At 39.8% G+C, this 13,692-nt stretch overlaps 2 protein-coding genes across 2 annotated transcripts; one reads left to right on the forward strand and one right to left on the reverse strand.

Moving 5' to 3' along the window:
- Window positions 1–347: 347 nt before the first annotated feature.
- On the forward strand, window positions 348–4,425 carry TM4SF19 (transmembrane 4 L six family member 19). Its single transcript, XM_053460439.1, has 5 exons — window positions 348–524; window positions 1,301–1,378; window positions 1,791–1,966; window positions 2,300–2,571; window positions 4,412–4,425. Exons 1-5 carry the CDS (start codon window positions 348–350, stop codon window positions 4,423–4,425), a joined length of 717 nt encoding a protein of 238 aa, XP_053316414.1.
- An 865-nt stretch (window positions 4,426–5,290) lies between these two features.
- On the reverse strand, window positions 5,291–13,125 carry LOC128483632 (sialidase-4-like). The gene is made up of 4 exons (XM_053459885.1): window positions 12,793–13,125; window positions 8,370–8,576; window positions 6,858–7,113; window positions 5,291–6,424 (listed from the first exon to the last, which is right to left on the reverse strand). Exons 2-4 carry the CDS (start codon window positions 8,568–8,570, stop codon window positions 5,331–5,333), a joined length of 1,551 nt encoding a protein of 516 aa, XP_053315860.1. The 5' UTR covers window positions 8,571–8,576; window positions 12,793–13,125; the 3' UTR covers window positions 5,291–5,330.
- Window positions 13,126–13,692: the final 567 nt, after the last annotated feature.

Genomic DNA, 13,692 nt, shown 5'->3' on the forward strand with positions numbered 1-13,692 from the left:
GGCCGGAATTCAGTAACTAATGTTTCTTCCCTGCTCTATAAATGTATGGCAGAGGAAGACTTTTAAAAACAGCGATCAGCTTTCAGATGGAAAGACCTTCCTTTCAGTCTGATTCACTACTCCTTCCTTAAGTTACTATATAATCGAGTGAACACAGGGACACCATCTATACATTCTGGATTCTGGATTCATCAAAAGACGGCGGATTTATTTTAAAGGTTTTTAGACGCTTGATTTTTGTGATTTTTTTTTTTGTGGCACAGCATCTGTTGAAGTGGGGCTCCTACGTTAAGTCTCGGTGACACCGTGCCTAATGCATACACTTTAATTTCAGACACCCTGTGGAAATGTGTGTGTGGAAGTGTTCTCGGTTTGTAGGTCTCTGCCTTGTGGTTTTGTCTCTGCTCTCTGTCACTGCAAACCTATTGCAGCTCTTCCCAAACCTTAATGGATCCTACCTCCGGGATAAGAAAATCAGCCATCAAATTACCAAAATGACTGGAGTTTGGGGAGGTGGGATTATGGTGAGTACAGAACTATTTTTAACATTACTGTTTCTACACTTATGGAGAGTCTGTTTGAACCATACAAACGTTCCATTTATTTACAGCGCGCCAGCAGATAACATAGAAGTATTAAAACAGGAGAGCTTTTAAAATTTCACACAGGTATTCTATAAAAAAACCTAAATCTAAGAACGGATGGTCCTTATTGACCACATTTATGGATGTACTGTCGCCTGGAGCATCTTAAAGGGGAATGTGGCATATTTATCACATGACAGTAGCCCAAACAAGGCTCTACAGCAAGGAAAACAGGCAGACTAGATTGTGGTCCTCACCAACTGTGCTTTAGTCATTCAGTCATCTATGGCCCCTCAGGGCAGGATTTGATCTACATGATCATCCTCCATTTTTCCTCTTTAACATGAAGTTCTTGATTCAATGACATTCAACTTGATTTTTACATCAATACCTGTTTGTAATTTACTATTAAACAGAACATGCCCGTCCATGGTAGTTACGTTGTTATATTCTCACTGCGCATTGTATTGAATCCTGGCTCATGGAAGCTCACATGTGGTGTTCCATATACCACAATGACAATTTGTTTTGGAAGTTTTGTATTGTCAGAGATAACAAAGATGGTCTCAGGCAGTCTCAGGCCTACCAGTGGGCTACCAATCCTAAAATATATGACTACTTTTAATTCCTGATAAATTTACTCTGGTGCCACCACTCGACGAAAAGATCCCATCGTACTCTGTGTCCCCTGTTTGTGATTTATTCTCTCGCTTTAGGTTCTCCTGGCTGGTATACAAGCCGTGTTAGCTGGTTACAGAGTCAGATGTTTGTCTAGATGCAGACCTTGCTGTTATGTAAGTGAATCCCAGCTGAAACTATCGACTTAAACTGATTAAAAATACGTTTTTAAACATTTTCTTTTTTAAGCAGTTCTATTTCATACTATAGTGTTTTCAGGAAATTGCATATTAGCCATGTGTATGTTATTTAGCCCTGTTATGTTTGTCCCATCTACTCGAGAAACACCCTGACTCCTTACCATATTCACTGTGGTAAACTATAGAATGACCCAGCTGTGGACAATGTCTATGGAGAAACAGACTTCATTAGCATTGCCGTAAAGAATCAGCTCAGCGTGGTGTTTAAACTGGGGGAAGTCACTTCTTAAACTGGTATTTATCACTCATAAAAGGTTGTCAGGACTCCCAGCATGCTTCTGAAAGTATTTGTCATGATATGGCCGTAATTAACCCTTTTGCTCTGCAGATGCTGTTGTCCTTTATGTTTTGTGTCTTGGCTCTTATTGGGGCCACAGTTAGCCTGGTGTTTGCTGCAGCTATATTGTCCACTGGTCCTTACTGCTTGTATAAGCCAAGTGGAGAAGACATTGAGAAGTGGGGATATCCTTTAAAATATATCGATGAACAACTCATGCACAACAGGTAAGAACTACAGCATGTGTACTGCTATATTATAAAGTGCTATTCTGCCTCCTCTTCTGAATATAACAGAAGTTGTTCCTAAACCTTCCAGAAAGTAAGATCAGATTTTGTCTCACTGATAATATTTGACTGGAACACGGAATTGTCATGTGACACAACTTACACACTTACTTTTCAGAGACTGAAAAACCAACATAAAACTCTTAATATGGCTTTGATGTGTTTAATGTCACAATAAATAGTAAAGTTACTTATTATAAGGGTTCTTTGCTTAAAATTCATTTTGAAGTGGAACAGCACCTTTAAATAAGGAATATAACTGTTTAGCATTAGGACAGGGGATGTGAGAGTGCAGATTTATATCTCACGCGCCTCCTGCTATTGGGTTTATGATATTTTTGTTTTTCTTCACAGCTCTATTATTTATCTGTTTGAAGTTCCCATCTGGAGCTCTGTGTGCATCGAACCACCAAACATTATCCCCTGGACTTCCTCACTGTCCATTTGTACATTTTTTATTAATTTTCTGGAGATCATTCTTTGTCTTTCCCAGTTGTTAAATGCAACTTTCGGAATGATTTGTGGACACCGTGAACTCAAAAAAGGTTTGTTGATACAACCTCTTTTCATTGCTCCTGCACCTTGGCTTTTGGTGTCATACAGTATTTGTGTTATATACAGTATCTCACAAAAGTGAGTACACCCCTCCCATTTATGTAAATATTTTATTATATCTGTTCATGTGACAACACTGAAGAAATTACACTGTGCTACAATGTAAAGTAGTGAGCCTGTAAATTTGCTGTCCCCTCAAAATAACTTAACACAAATAAATGTCTAAACCTTGGCAACAAAAGTAAGTACACCCACAGGTGTGTTAAATTTAGTGTTATCGCTCTCACACTCTCTCATACTGGTCACTGGAACTTCAACATGGCACCTCATGGCAAAGAACTCTCTGAGGATCTGAAAAAAAGAATTGTTGGTCTACATAAAGATGGCCTGGGCTATAAGAAGATTGCCAAGACCCTGAAACTGACCATACAGCAGTTCCACAGGACAGTTTCCACTCAGAACAGGCCTCGCCATGTTCAACCAAAGAACATGCTCATCGTCATATCCAGAGGTTGTCTTTGGGAGATAGACGTATGAGTGCTGCCAGCATCGGTGCAGAGGTTGAAGGGGTGGGGGGTCAGCCTGTCAGTGCTCAGACCATACGCTGTACACTGAATCAAATTGGTCTGCATGGCTGTCGTCCCAGAAGGAAGCCTCTTCTAAAGATGATGCACAAGAAAGCCGGCAAACAGTTTGCTGAAGACAAGCAGAATAAGGACATGGATTACTGGAACCATGTCCTGTGGTCCGATGAGACCAAGATAAACTTATTTGGTTGAGATGGTGTCAATCGTGTGTGGCGGCAACCAGGTGAGGAGTACAAAGACAAGTGTGTCTTGCCTACAGTTAAGCAGGGCAGTATTCCAACATAATGACCCCAGACACACCTCCAAGACGACCACAGCCTTGCTAAAGAAGCTGAGGGTAAAGGTGATGGACTGGCCAATCATGTCTCCAGACCTAAACCCTATTGAGCATCTGTTGGGCATCCTCAAATGGAAGGTGGGGGAGCGCAAGGTCCCCCAGCTCCATGATGTCGTCATGGAGGAGTGGAAGAGGACTCCAGTGGCAACCTGTGAAGCGCTGGTGAATTCCATGCCCAAGAGGGTTAAGGTAGTGCTGGAAAATAATGGTGGCCACACAAAATATTCATACTTTGGGCCCAATTTGGACATTTCCACTTAGGGGTGTACTCACTTTTGTTGCCAAGGTTTAGACATTAATGTCTGTGTGTTGTTTTTTTGAGGGGACAGCAAATTGACACTGTTATACAGGCTGTACACTCATTACTTTACGTTGTAGCAGGGTGTCATTTCTTCAGTGTTGTCACATGAAAAGCTATAATAAACTATTTACAAACATGGGAGGGGTGTACTGACTTTTGTGAGATACTGTACATGAATTTCTCATCCTTCTGACACTAAAGTTATTACATTTTATGCATTGTTCAATCAAGACAAACTGTTCTAATTAAAATATTTGGTTATAATTAATCAGTTTAGGACATACTTTATTTCAGGTTATCATACCAAAGACAGCAAGGTGAAGAATTCCTTGTAGCAGAAACAGATTATTTAGTCCTCACTTAGTTTATTCCCTATAGATGACATAGTGTCATATGCTGTGCCTTTAGAATTGTATTATTTTATTATTTTGTTTACTGGAATATGGTAGCAGGTCTTCTTGGATAACAGATAACAACATAATATTACACCATTATAAACCAAGGAGTAAATAAAGTAAAGAAAGAAACATCCTTTGATGTCAATCTTGGTACCTGTCCTTGACACTGTCAATGGTACTTTTAACATATCTTTGTTGGTTTTACAGAGGGTGACGTCTAATGTACAGGAAAATGCAGTTTTATGTTGTAGGTAAGTGGTTGTGGCTTTCCAGGGATGTTTGTGAAAATGATAATCAGTGATATATGAGATAATTTAAATTGCTTTACATGAATTTAAATTTCTGTTTACAAAGACATGCAGTTGCAGGACATATAACGATGACTGGAAGAGAGGGTGATAGCGCAGTATGGATTTTGGGTTTGGCAGGCAAGCATTTTTATCTGTTGAAGTTAGTCGCATGGATGCAAGGGGGACCTCAGTTCAGAAACATACAAAACCATGGCAGTCCAAATGACTTCTCAAAAGCAGGTAATTACGAATTTGTATTCTGGGCACAGGGGGTGTCCCAATGTCACAGAAGTCACTTGGTAACTTTCTTCTGTACAGTTCTCTAACATCCAGATACCAGTTAATTTTCTAGTGCAGTCTCTTTGAACATATGTAGTTGAGCCTAATTTCAGTATTCAGCCCTGTCCTCAAAGCTTGCACCTCACTCACAATTTTAGGGTTTTGCTAACTATGTCTCATAGTTGATATTGTCTCTCACTGATTGTTGTTGATCCTCTTATTAGCTCTGATCTTCACAAATTAGTTTACAATAAAACAAGAGTGTGTTATACAGAGATTTCAAACAGTCCATGTGAATGATACCAAGAATGTGATGTTCGGACATTCTTGCATAAATCATTTACATTATACAGGTAGTACAAACATATAGTTAAAAATCCATTGTACTAGGTCATGTGACAAATGAGCTGAGGATCCTGAAATTGTACAATTGAAACAGGTAGAATTGTGACTATATACGGTATATATATATATATATATATGTGTGTGTCTGTTTGACACTAACTTCTGTTTTTTTTTACCCCCCAGTAGAACTATTACAGAAATAGGTCAAGCATTTAGGAAGCGACACAGTCCCATTTCATCTTTTGTTTCTTCTGGCCCTGATGGGAAACAGGTTGATTTGGAGGTAGGCTCTGGATTACCTCGTAAAGGGTGAAGATGCTGAATGATATTTGTTCATAAGGGGACACAAGGCCATTTTCATAGAGACATGCAAAAGCAATAACTGGTGGAGAAGCATCTGCCCCGATTCCTTTAGAAGGTAATTCCATATATGCCAGATCTGAGTAGGCACTGGGTCCCTCGTAGATTACCCAAGGGCCTGTCCAGCTGTCAGCATCCCTAGGGTATGGACTGAGGTATACTCCCAAATTCACACGTGACAGAGCACTTGTGGGATGGGAATATAGCACCCAGGTGGGAGTCTGGAATTGCTGGTTAGTCCTATAAAGGCTTTTTGTCTGAATTTGGATGCCATCTAACATCACAGAGGTGGATGATTCAGGAGTACTTGGAAGCTGATCACTACTATTACAAACCTCCTTCCTGCTCAATATTTCACCTCGATGCTTGTTGTAGAGACCGCTGTCTATTCTTGACTGGTGTTGATGTGAATAATCACTATACTTTTTGAGCTGCTCAATATAATACATTTTCTTTTGCTTTTTTAACACATTAGCTAACTCCTTGTAATTATTAAGATCTCTTGGTACGTTTATTTTGGTGTAAAGTCTTGTGTAGAATCCCAGAGGAGCTGGAAAACCAATAACACTTCCATGGCAACCATTGGGTGTCTCTACCAACTTCTCAACCAGCTGCCCAGGTTGGAACACAATTCCTTCGTCAGAACTCATAGCTTGGACTCGAAATCCCAGGGAGCTCCTGGCATTGCAGTATAAGACGTTATTACCATCTTCCTCATCTACAGACACCAGCTGGCACTCCACCGATGGGAGATTTGGGATGAGCTCACCCAGCTTCCATTTCTGGCCATGGTCATCACTGTGGAAGGCAAATGCCCGGGAGGTGGTACGACAGAGCTTTCCAAAGCATTCTCTGCAGTCAATATAATAGGTGTAAGCAGGAACGAGGAGACGGCCGGACTTAAGCTGAATACCATGACCAGGTCCCAAGGCAAATGTCGCCCACTCTGAGGAAGAGAGAAATTATTTATAGAGCATTAAATAAATACCTATTTTTGATTTTAGCATTAAAATTTTGAATATGTTATATTTCCAGAGTGTTGTATTTAATCTGTTTTATGTTTCTGTCTGTAGTTGGTTGATTTTTCTCTAAAAGCCAGAGTAAATTGCTGTCTGAATAAAATACTAATTTGGTGAATCTTGAGAGCTCTCAATGTTGTTCAAAGGTGCTGTTCTACACAGACACACAACATTAATTGCACTCTTTGACATGTTATGCAACTAACATTTGTCACAGATACTAGCACAGTGTATCTTAATGAAAATATACACAGGCATGGACTGTCACAGTGTTTGGCATTGCTAAAATAATTGACTTAACTGTGTAGAATTGTGAAAGATACAAGGAAAAGTGACAGACTGACATTTTGATAGTATTACCTTTTATTGACTCCCCAATGACCTGTAAGGTGAGGTCAGTGACATTACTCCAGTTTCTTCCCTGATCGGAGCTTGTAACATAGCACAGCCGAGCCATATTGCGCCCAGTGATAATCTGGTACGATTCAGTAGTTTTGCCAAAGACAGCAATGAAGAAGAGGAAAAGCTGTCCTGTGAACTCGTCGTATATTGGACATGGGTTCATAGAACGATGGCCTGGGAGAACGGCTGTCTCCACTGCGCGCATATCCTCCCACTGCCAGAGATATAAGATATAAGGAAGAAACAGAGCAAGGAGGCCGGGATTAGAACCATATAAGTTATGAAACTGTGTGTATGGGTATGTTATTGAATGTGTGTCTGTGTAAGTACCGGTATGTTAGAGTGTGGGTATGTTAGTAAGTACTGTTATGTTAGAGTCAGTATGTATGTAAAGTGTAAGAGTCAGTGTGTTTATTTCATATATAATAAACACACTGACTCCAACATTATACATACGGTCGTGTGAAAAATAAAGTACACCCTCTTTGAATCAGGACATAATAACAATCATCTGTTAGGCTTTACAGGTCTAAAAAGTAGGTAAAATGTATCCTAAGATAAACAACAAAACATAACGAATTGCACCGTGTCATGATTTATTCAGCAAAAATAAAGCCAAAGTGGAGAAACCATGTGTGAAAAACTAAAGAGGGGCTTGGGGGTACAGATACTTATCCCCAATATTTCTGATGTAGACCTTTTACCACCTATGACCTAAGTGAGTTACAAACTTTGGATGAAACCTGTTCCCATCTTGGAGGAGTCCCCCCCCCCCAATCTCAGCTCTTAAACTGTCACAGTATAGGGCCATATATTGCTTAGCACGCCACTGTGTAAAAAAACAATTTGGGGAGTCCTATCTAATTTTATCATAGAGCAAAAGCAGTGGGACTGCACTATAATTTAACCCACTGAGACTCGCTAGGTGTGTACAGATTCCTTGCTTTGTTGTTTGTACATATTGGTCATTTCAGCAGCACCCCAAAAATTAAATGGATATGCTTTTTAGTGTGTACTTCCCTTTTACTATTTTCTTTACATCTAAATACCACAACTTCCAAGGTTTCATTTTCTGAAAACATTGGTAGTCCCCTCACCATAGAAGAGGCCTGCAGCATCAGTGGTGATGCTGCTAGAGGCTGTAAATCGAAAAATGTATTTTAAAACCTCTCATTGCTCTTTGGTTAGAGAGATCACTGAGAGAATGCAACATAAAAATTTATCACAGTCCATAATAATAATTCTGTTGACAAATATATGCTATTTTGTACAAAGGTTTCTTCTGCACCACTTCTATGTTTCCAGTTGAATGGCAAAAGAAGCTTTTAGGGCAGGACCATATCATCTAATATTGTGGAAAAGGTGGAACGCCGTCAAAATGTTACTATTATGGTTAATCCGGCTGTGCTTGTTTGAAGTGTTTCAGTAGTGACTTTAAGTTCTTCATTTCACCAATTGCCTTTCTCTGACCTCCACATAGTTATGGTAGAAAATCCCACGTCTTAAAACTAGTAGGTTGGCATGGGCATCGTCTGCACTCAGTCTCTCCTCAGCAAATGCCAACAGTGTAGCCCATCTTGGAATGTAGAGCAGAGCTGGTACGCGGTACGTCACTCCATTCCTCTCCCTCTCGAAGAGCACCGTACGTGCTGGAAAGTGGTGGGACCCCATACCCAACTAGAGTGGATGGAAAACAAATGATTTTACATAAGAGAACTTTACATACTTAATATATAAAAGAGGAAGCCCTATGGAAAAATATATTTTTATTTCAGCCTCAAATAAAATACTGTATAGTGGATCAGTTCTATATGTTCTTATGAAGCAATAAACTGCCTTTATCTGGAGGCCTGGACACTGCCAATATTGTCATGATTGAGATATTTTGGGTTACTTTCCCTGCTCAACCACTACACTGAGCAGATTCTTTAAGGTAATGCCTTTGTCTAAAGATGGCTGATTAGCACTGATCATTGTATTGTTTACCACAAGTCAGGATGGCAATGAGTCAGGGTGTCTGTCCGTTCCGTGCCTATGGATTGCTGGTTCTGATCCAGCTGTGCAGTGAGTCTGATTCTGCCAAAGTAAGTTAACTTGATATTGCTTCTATGATTAAGATAAAATAAATACACTTACATCAACACATGTAAGACAAAAACACACAGACTATGTCACTTTTTTCCATGGTTCCATGTTCCATGGTTCCCTAATTTGCAAATGTCTGTTTTAGACACATCTTTTGAGTACAGGACAGGGCTGGAAGGGCACACTCCTTGTTTCATCTACAGACAGGTGTTTTGATCTATTTAGATCTCTTCTGTGTTTTTTTATTTTTAATGAGGTGCATGTACTCATGTACCCTTTAAAAAAATACCCATACCCAAAAATACCCATACGTATATACCTACCCTCTCCCTTACCCATAAATATACACTAACTATCCTTTACCCATACACACACCAACTTCTGCCTCCTGTTTTGCCATCAGCTAAATGACCCTTCCACAGCCACCAAATTTCCAAAGCTCCACAGCCACCAAATTTCCACCCCTCCATAACCTCCAAGTCACCCTTTCACAGCCTTATTCCTACTTTGGAGCACTCTCTATTGGAAGCTACTAGTGTTGAAGTCTTTTTTTTTTCATCCTTCCGCACAGGGACTGGGTTATCAGGAGGAGGGGAGAATTTAAACCTCTCTCCTACTACTGATAGATGGAGAGGGGAGGCACTGTGAGGGGCACATCATCCTAAACTAGATTTAAAAAAATGAAACCTGTGGGTGGAGTCACATGTATGTTATCATACACAAGGTCCGCACCCCCTGCATCGACACTTCCCCAGTTCTGCTCTGTTACAAAATGGAGGAACTGCAGCCAGGAGGACTTATGCATATAAGTTCTCCTGGCTTTATAGTAAATATATATACAGTATAAGCAGGCATCCCGCACAATAGTGAAGCACTACGTTTGGGGCGGCAGGAGGCTTTCTAGGTGCTCGATCATTCAGAGAAGTGCCTCTCTCCCCCATGTCGGGACACAGCAGCATAACTCCTATCATTATATCCAGACACTGAGGGTGGTACAGTATAACTTCCATCGTTATATAGTAGGTCAGACACCGATGGTAATACAGTTTAAAACAGGCCAGACAAGGACGGTGGTAAAACATGACTCTATCATCATATAGTGATCCAGAACAAATTCTGGGGATACAGCTTTAAAAGTACTCTGTAAAAAGAATAAAAACCACAAATGGTGAAATAACGTTTAAAAGGTTTAAAACAGCCCCCACTAGTTGTGCCACACTCACAAGATTGTAGTAGGAACTGCGCCTTTAAGATAGCCTGTATCTTAGGAATCCTGGAGGTTTGCTGGAACTTTTAAAACCACCTCAAAGTTTTAAAAACTGGTCATCTGCTAGATACAAATGAATGGCAGGCAGGGTATCTTCCAAAAGCTTTATTTACAATAGCCCATTAAAAATGCTTAATGCTATAAGAAACTAAGTCCAACGCGTTTTGTCATATGCTAACTTCATCAGGGACTAGTTATAATGCATCAAGAAACATAAGCTAACAAAAAATAAACTAAAAACCCTTGCCCGCCCTCTCCTTAAATCATCTAATCTGTTCTTCTATTGGTCCAAAATCTTCACTCCTCCTTTGTTTCAGTTAGATGAACACAAATTTTTCTTGTGGGGGCTGTTTTAAACGTTATTGCACCATTTGTGGTTTTTATTCTTTTTACAGAGTACTTTTAAAGCTGTATCCCCAGAATTTGTTCTGTTTTTCCATATATCTGTTATAAGGGGCTTTTTGAAGGAAGAGTCCTTGGGGAAGCTACCACATATGTGTTCCGATGAATGAATAGAAGGGTTAAAAAGCTAAGTACCCTGTTTTTATATTATCTTTCATTCTTGTAGAACACAGTTACAACTATATTGTATAGTGATCCAGACACAGATGGTGGTACAGCATGACTACTATTATTATTATATAGTGATCCAGGCACAGACGGTGGTGCAGCTTGACTCCTATAATTATATAATGATTCAAACATAGATGGCCATACAGCATGACTCTATCATTATATGGTGAGCCAGACACAGATAGTGATACAGCTAGCTCCCACCATTATATAGCAAGTCAGACACAGACGGCGATACAGCATAACCCCATCATTATATACTGAGTCAGACGTTGACTCAGTATATGGTGGTACAGCATAACTCCCATTACTATATACTGGGTCCAACACTAATGGTGGTACAGCATAACTCCCATCATCATAATTCTCATTTTGTTGCTTTTTCACTCTCCCTCACTCACTCTTCCTCTCGCTCACTCTTATTAACACTCTCACACTCTCTTTTAATAACTACCTAACTTCTTCACAGACTGCTTTTGCATACATGTCTTCATTTCCACAGCCCCACTTTTTCTCTTACCTCTTCTTTTTTGTCTCTGGAGCTGATACCGGGGAGAAGTGGAAGAAGAAAGAAGACAAAAGAAGAAGAAGGGGCAAGAGAAGAAGCAGAGCTGCCAGAAAGGAGAAAGGGACACAGAAGTCGTTGCCGGCTAAGGTAGGAGACTCATTCCGGGACACTGCTGTACATTGTCCCAGAATAAAGGAACTGTCCCAGGCGATCTGTGACATGTGGTCACCTAGTGCGTTCCTGGTAGATCTGCCTGTAGGTAGTGCTAGCCTTGAGAACAGGATAAGAACTACTCTGGCTCTTGCAAGTGAACCATGAACAGAATTGAAACCCGCTATTCTATACAGCCTATAGTGAGTCAAAAGTATCAAAAACCATCAACTGTACAGAGCACATCAAGCTAAATAAATACACTTATGCCAACATGGACATATCTAAGCCTGAGACAGACTCATGACACATTTTGATTGCTTACACATTGTTACATGGGATCCCCAGTGGAGGGCTTTTTCGACCCACCATAAACATACAGAATTATTGGCTATATGCTTTTCAAGTTTCATATTGCATGAGCTAGAGCGGTTATCATCCTGGAAACATAAATGGCATAATACTGTATATAATAAGGGCAACAGGAGCGTGTATAGTATAGTGTTTAACACTAGAGGTCACCATTGATTTTTGAACATCTTGGCTTACAGCAGTTATATTCAAGTATACATATAGTGCTAAGTAGCTTAGCTCTGAAATGGTAAGACTTCTTTGTGAACTCATATTAGTGAAATTTTGTTTCCACAGTCTGCATGTCTCGATAAAACGTTTGGGATAGCCTATGTAATGGTTAATAGTTGATTCATCCTAGTGCCATATCATTTACTGTTTTAGGGATAGGTAAATATTTAGGGTAAAATATATTTTGAGCTCACATAGGTAAATATTGTTGACATAAAACAACCTTCTTAACATTATGTGATGGGTATAAGGTTATTTAACCACACCTTTATAAAAAAAATATATATACACTGTATATTTTGCAATTTTATATATATGCAAAATATATGGACGTTATCATTAAACTATAGGTTGGGACACGTGTAATTACCTCACATAGCATATAAGCCTGATCTTTACTGGAGCACATTAATATGTAATTGTCAAACGAAAACATCTGCAGGCTATAGCTGATATTTGAGTAATGCATATGTAATCAAAATTCAGGACACGGTGTTCACATTGTCAAGAAAAAATATACTACATATGACATACGGTACTTTGGAAAATAACCAGTTTTTTTGCTGAACAGGTTTGTGCACCTATACTTTGAGCAGATTCTTCTAAATAAGAGAGCCATGGTCTTCTTATGATACTCTCTTGTTTACGTTATCCGTCATTCATCCAAATGAAACATTGTATCTGAAAAAATTAGGTCTTAAAGCCCTTAAGCAGAAGTTACTACTCACTCTGTGAATATGTAGGAACCCAAAAAGGTATCCTGTGCTCCATATACTGTTCTCCCCTTTTTGCTGTGCACCTGTGGCCTGGACGTTGTGCGTTCCTGTTGTTTCTGGACAGCGATCATTCTACATCTCTCTCCATCCAGTGGGTTTATCCTCTTGCTCCCTTTATTGTTACATTCTTTCATCTTCCAGGGTTTTCTACCTACAAATGTGCGCTGACACACAAAGGGCATGACAAGTGATCCAGAAAATTGATCCCTGTCAGCACTCACTGGCTGCCACTGTGTGATTTTCACAGAGCTGTTTTTGTTGGGTGCTGGTTAACATTCTCCCCCGACCCTCTAATTATGTTGAATCTAATTGAAGCAGAGCAGCTGCCTTTTGATTCCCATTAAACATGATGAAATCTTAAACAGAATAGTAAGTACAGTGCTAATGTGATGAATAAACCTTATTAAAGGGACACTCCAGCCATCATTGGCGAGACCCCCGGTGCATGTGCATGGATAGCACTCTCTCTGATCTTAATAGGAACCCTTTCATGACACTGATTGGCTGCTTTGTGGCCAGAAATGTCAGACCATAGGCAGGGTGTTCTGCAGAGGCTGTAAAGCTGCAGCTTCTAGCTAAATTCAGTATTGTCTTTCTTTTGTTTCTTCAACTTAAAAGAATTTATATGAAGGTACTTACAAAGCACTTTTAGGCTAGGCAGGAATGCCCCCGGTAAAAGTGAGGCTTGCTTGCACAGAGGGAGAGGGAGTATCAATGAATGAATGTATGTTAGAATGAGTATGTGTATTAGTGTTGATGTTAGCATGAATGTGTAAGTGTTTTGGGGGCAAAGATGGCATAGGGAATCTGTTTTGGAACAAAGGTGGTACTGTGGGACATGTTGCTTGTGAA

Source organism: Spea bombifrons, chromosome 3 (assembly GCF_027358695.1).
Source record: "Spea bombifrons isolate aSpeBom1 chromosome 3, aSpeBom1.2.pri, whole genome shotgun sequence".
Lineage (NCBI taxonomy): Eukaryota > Metazoa > Chordata > Amphibia > Anura > Pelobatidae > Spea > Spea bombifrons.

What these genes read in the sequence shown, in the direction of transcription:
- LOC128483632 (XM_053459885.1), bottom strand. Translation starts at nt 8,570, where the DNA reads ATGGGGTCCCACCACTTTCCAGCACGTACGGTGCTCTTCGAGAGGGAG. An exon ending in TCTACCATAACTATGTGGAG is followed by an intron (nt 7,114 to 8,369) that starts GTCAGAGAAAGG and finishes TATCTCTGGCAG; the next exon opens with TGGGAGGATATGCGCGCAGT. An exon ending in CATTGGGGAGTCAATAAAAG is followed by an intron (nt 6,425 to 6,857) that starts GTAATACTATCA and finishes TCTCTTCCTCAG; the next exon opens with AGTGGGCGACATTTGCCTTG.
- TM4SF19 (XM_053460439.1), top strand. Translation starts at nt 348, where the DNA reads ATGTGTGTGTGGAAGTGTTCTCGGTTTGTAGGTCTCTGCCTTGTGGTT. An exon ending in TTTGGGGAGGTGGGATTATG is followed by an intron (nt 525 to 1,300) that starts GTGAGTACAGAA and finishes CTCTCGCTTTAG; the next exon opens with GTTCTCCTGGCTGGTATACA. An exon ending in GAACAACTCATGCACAACAG is followed by an intron (nt 1,967 to 2,299) that starts GTAAGAACTACA and finishes GTTTAGCATTAG; the next exon opens with GACAGGGGATGTGAGAGTGC.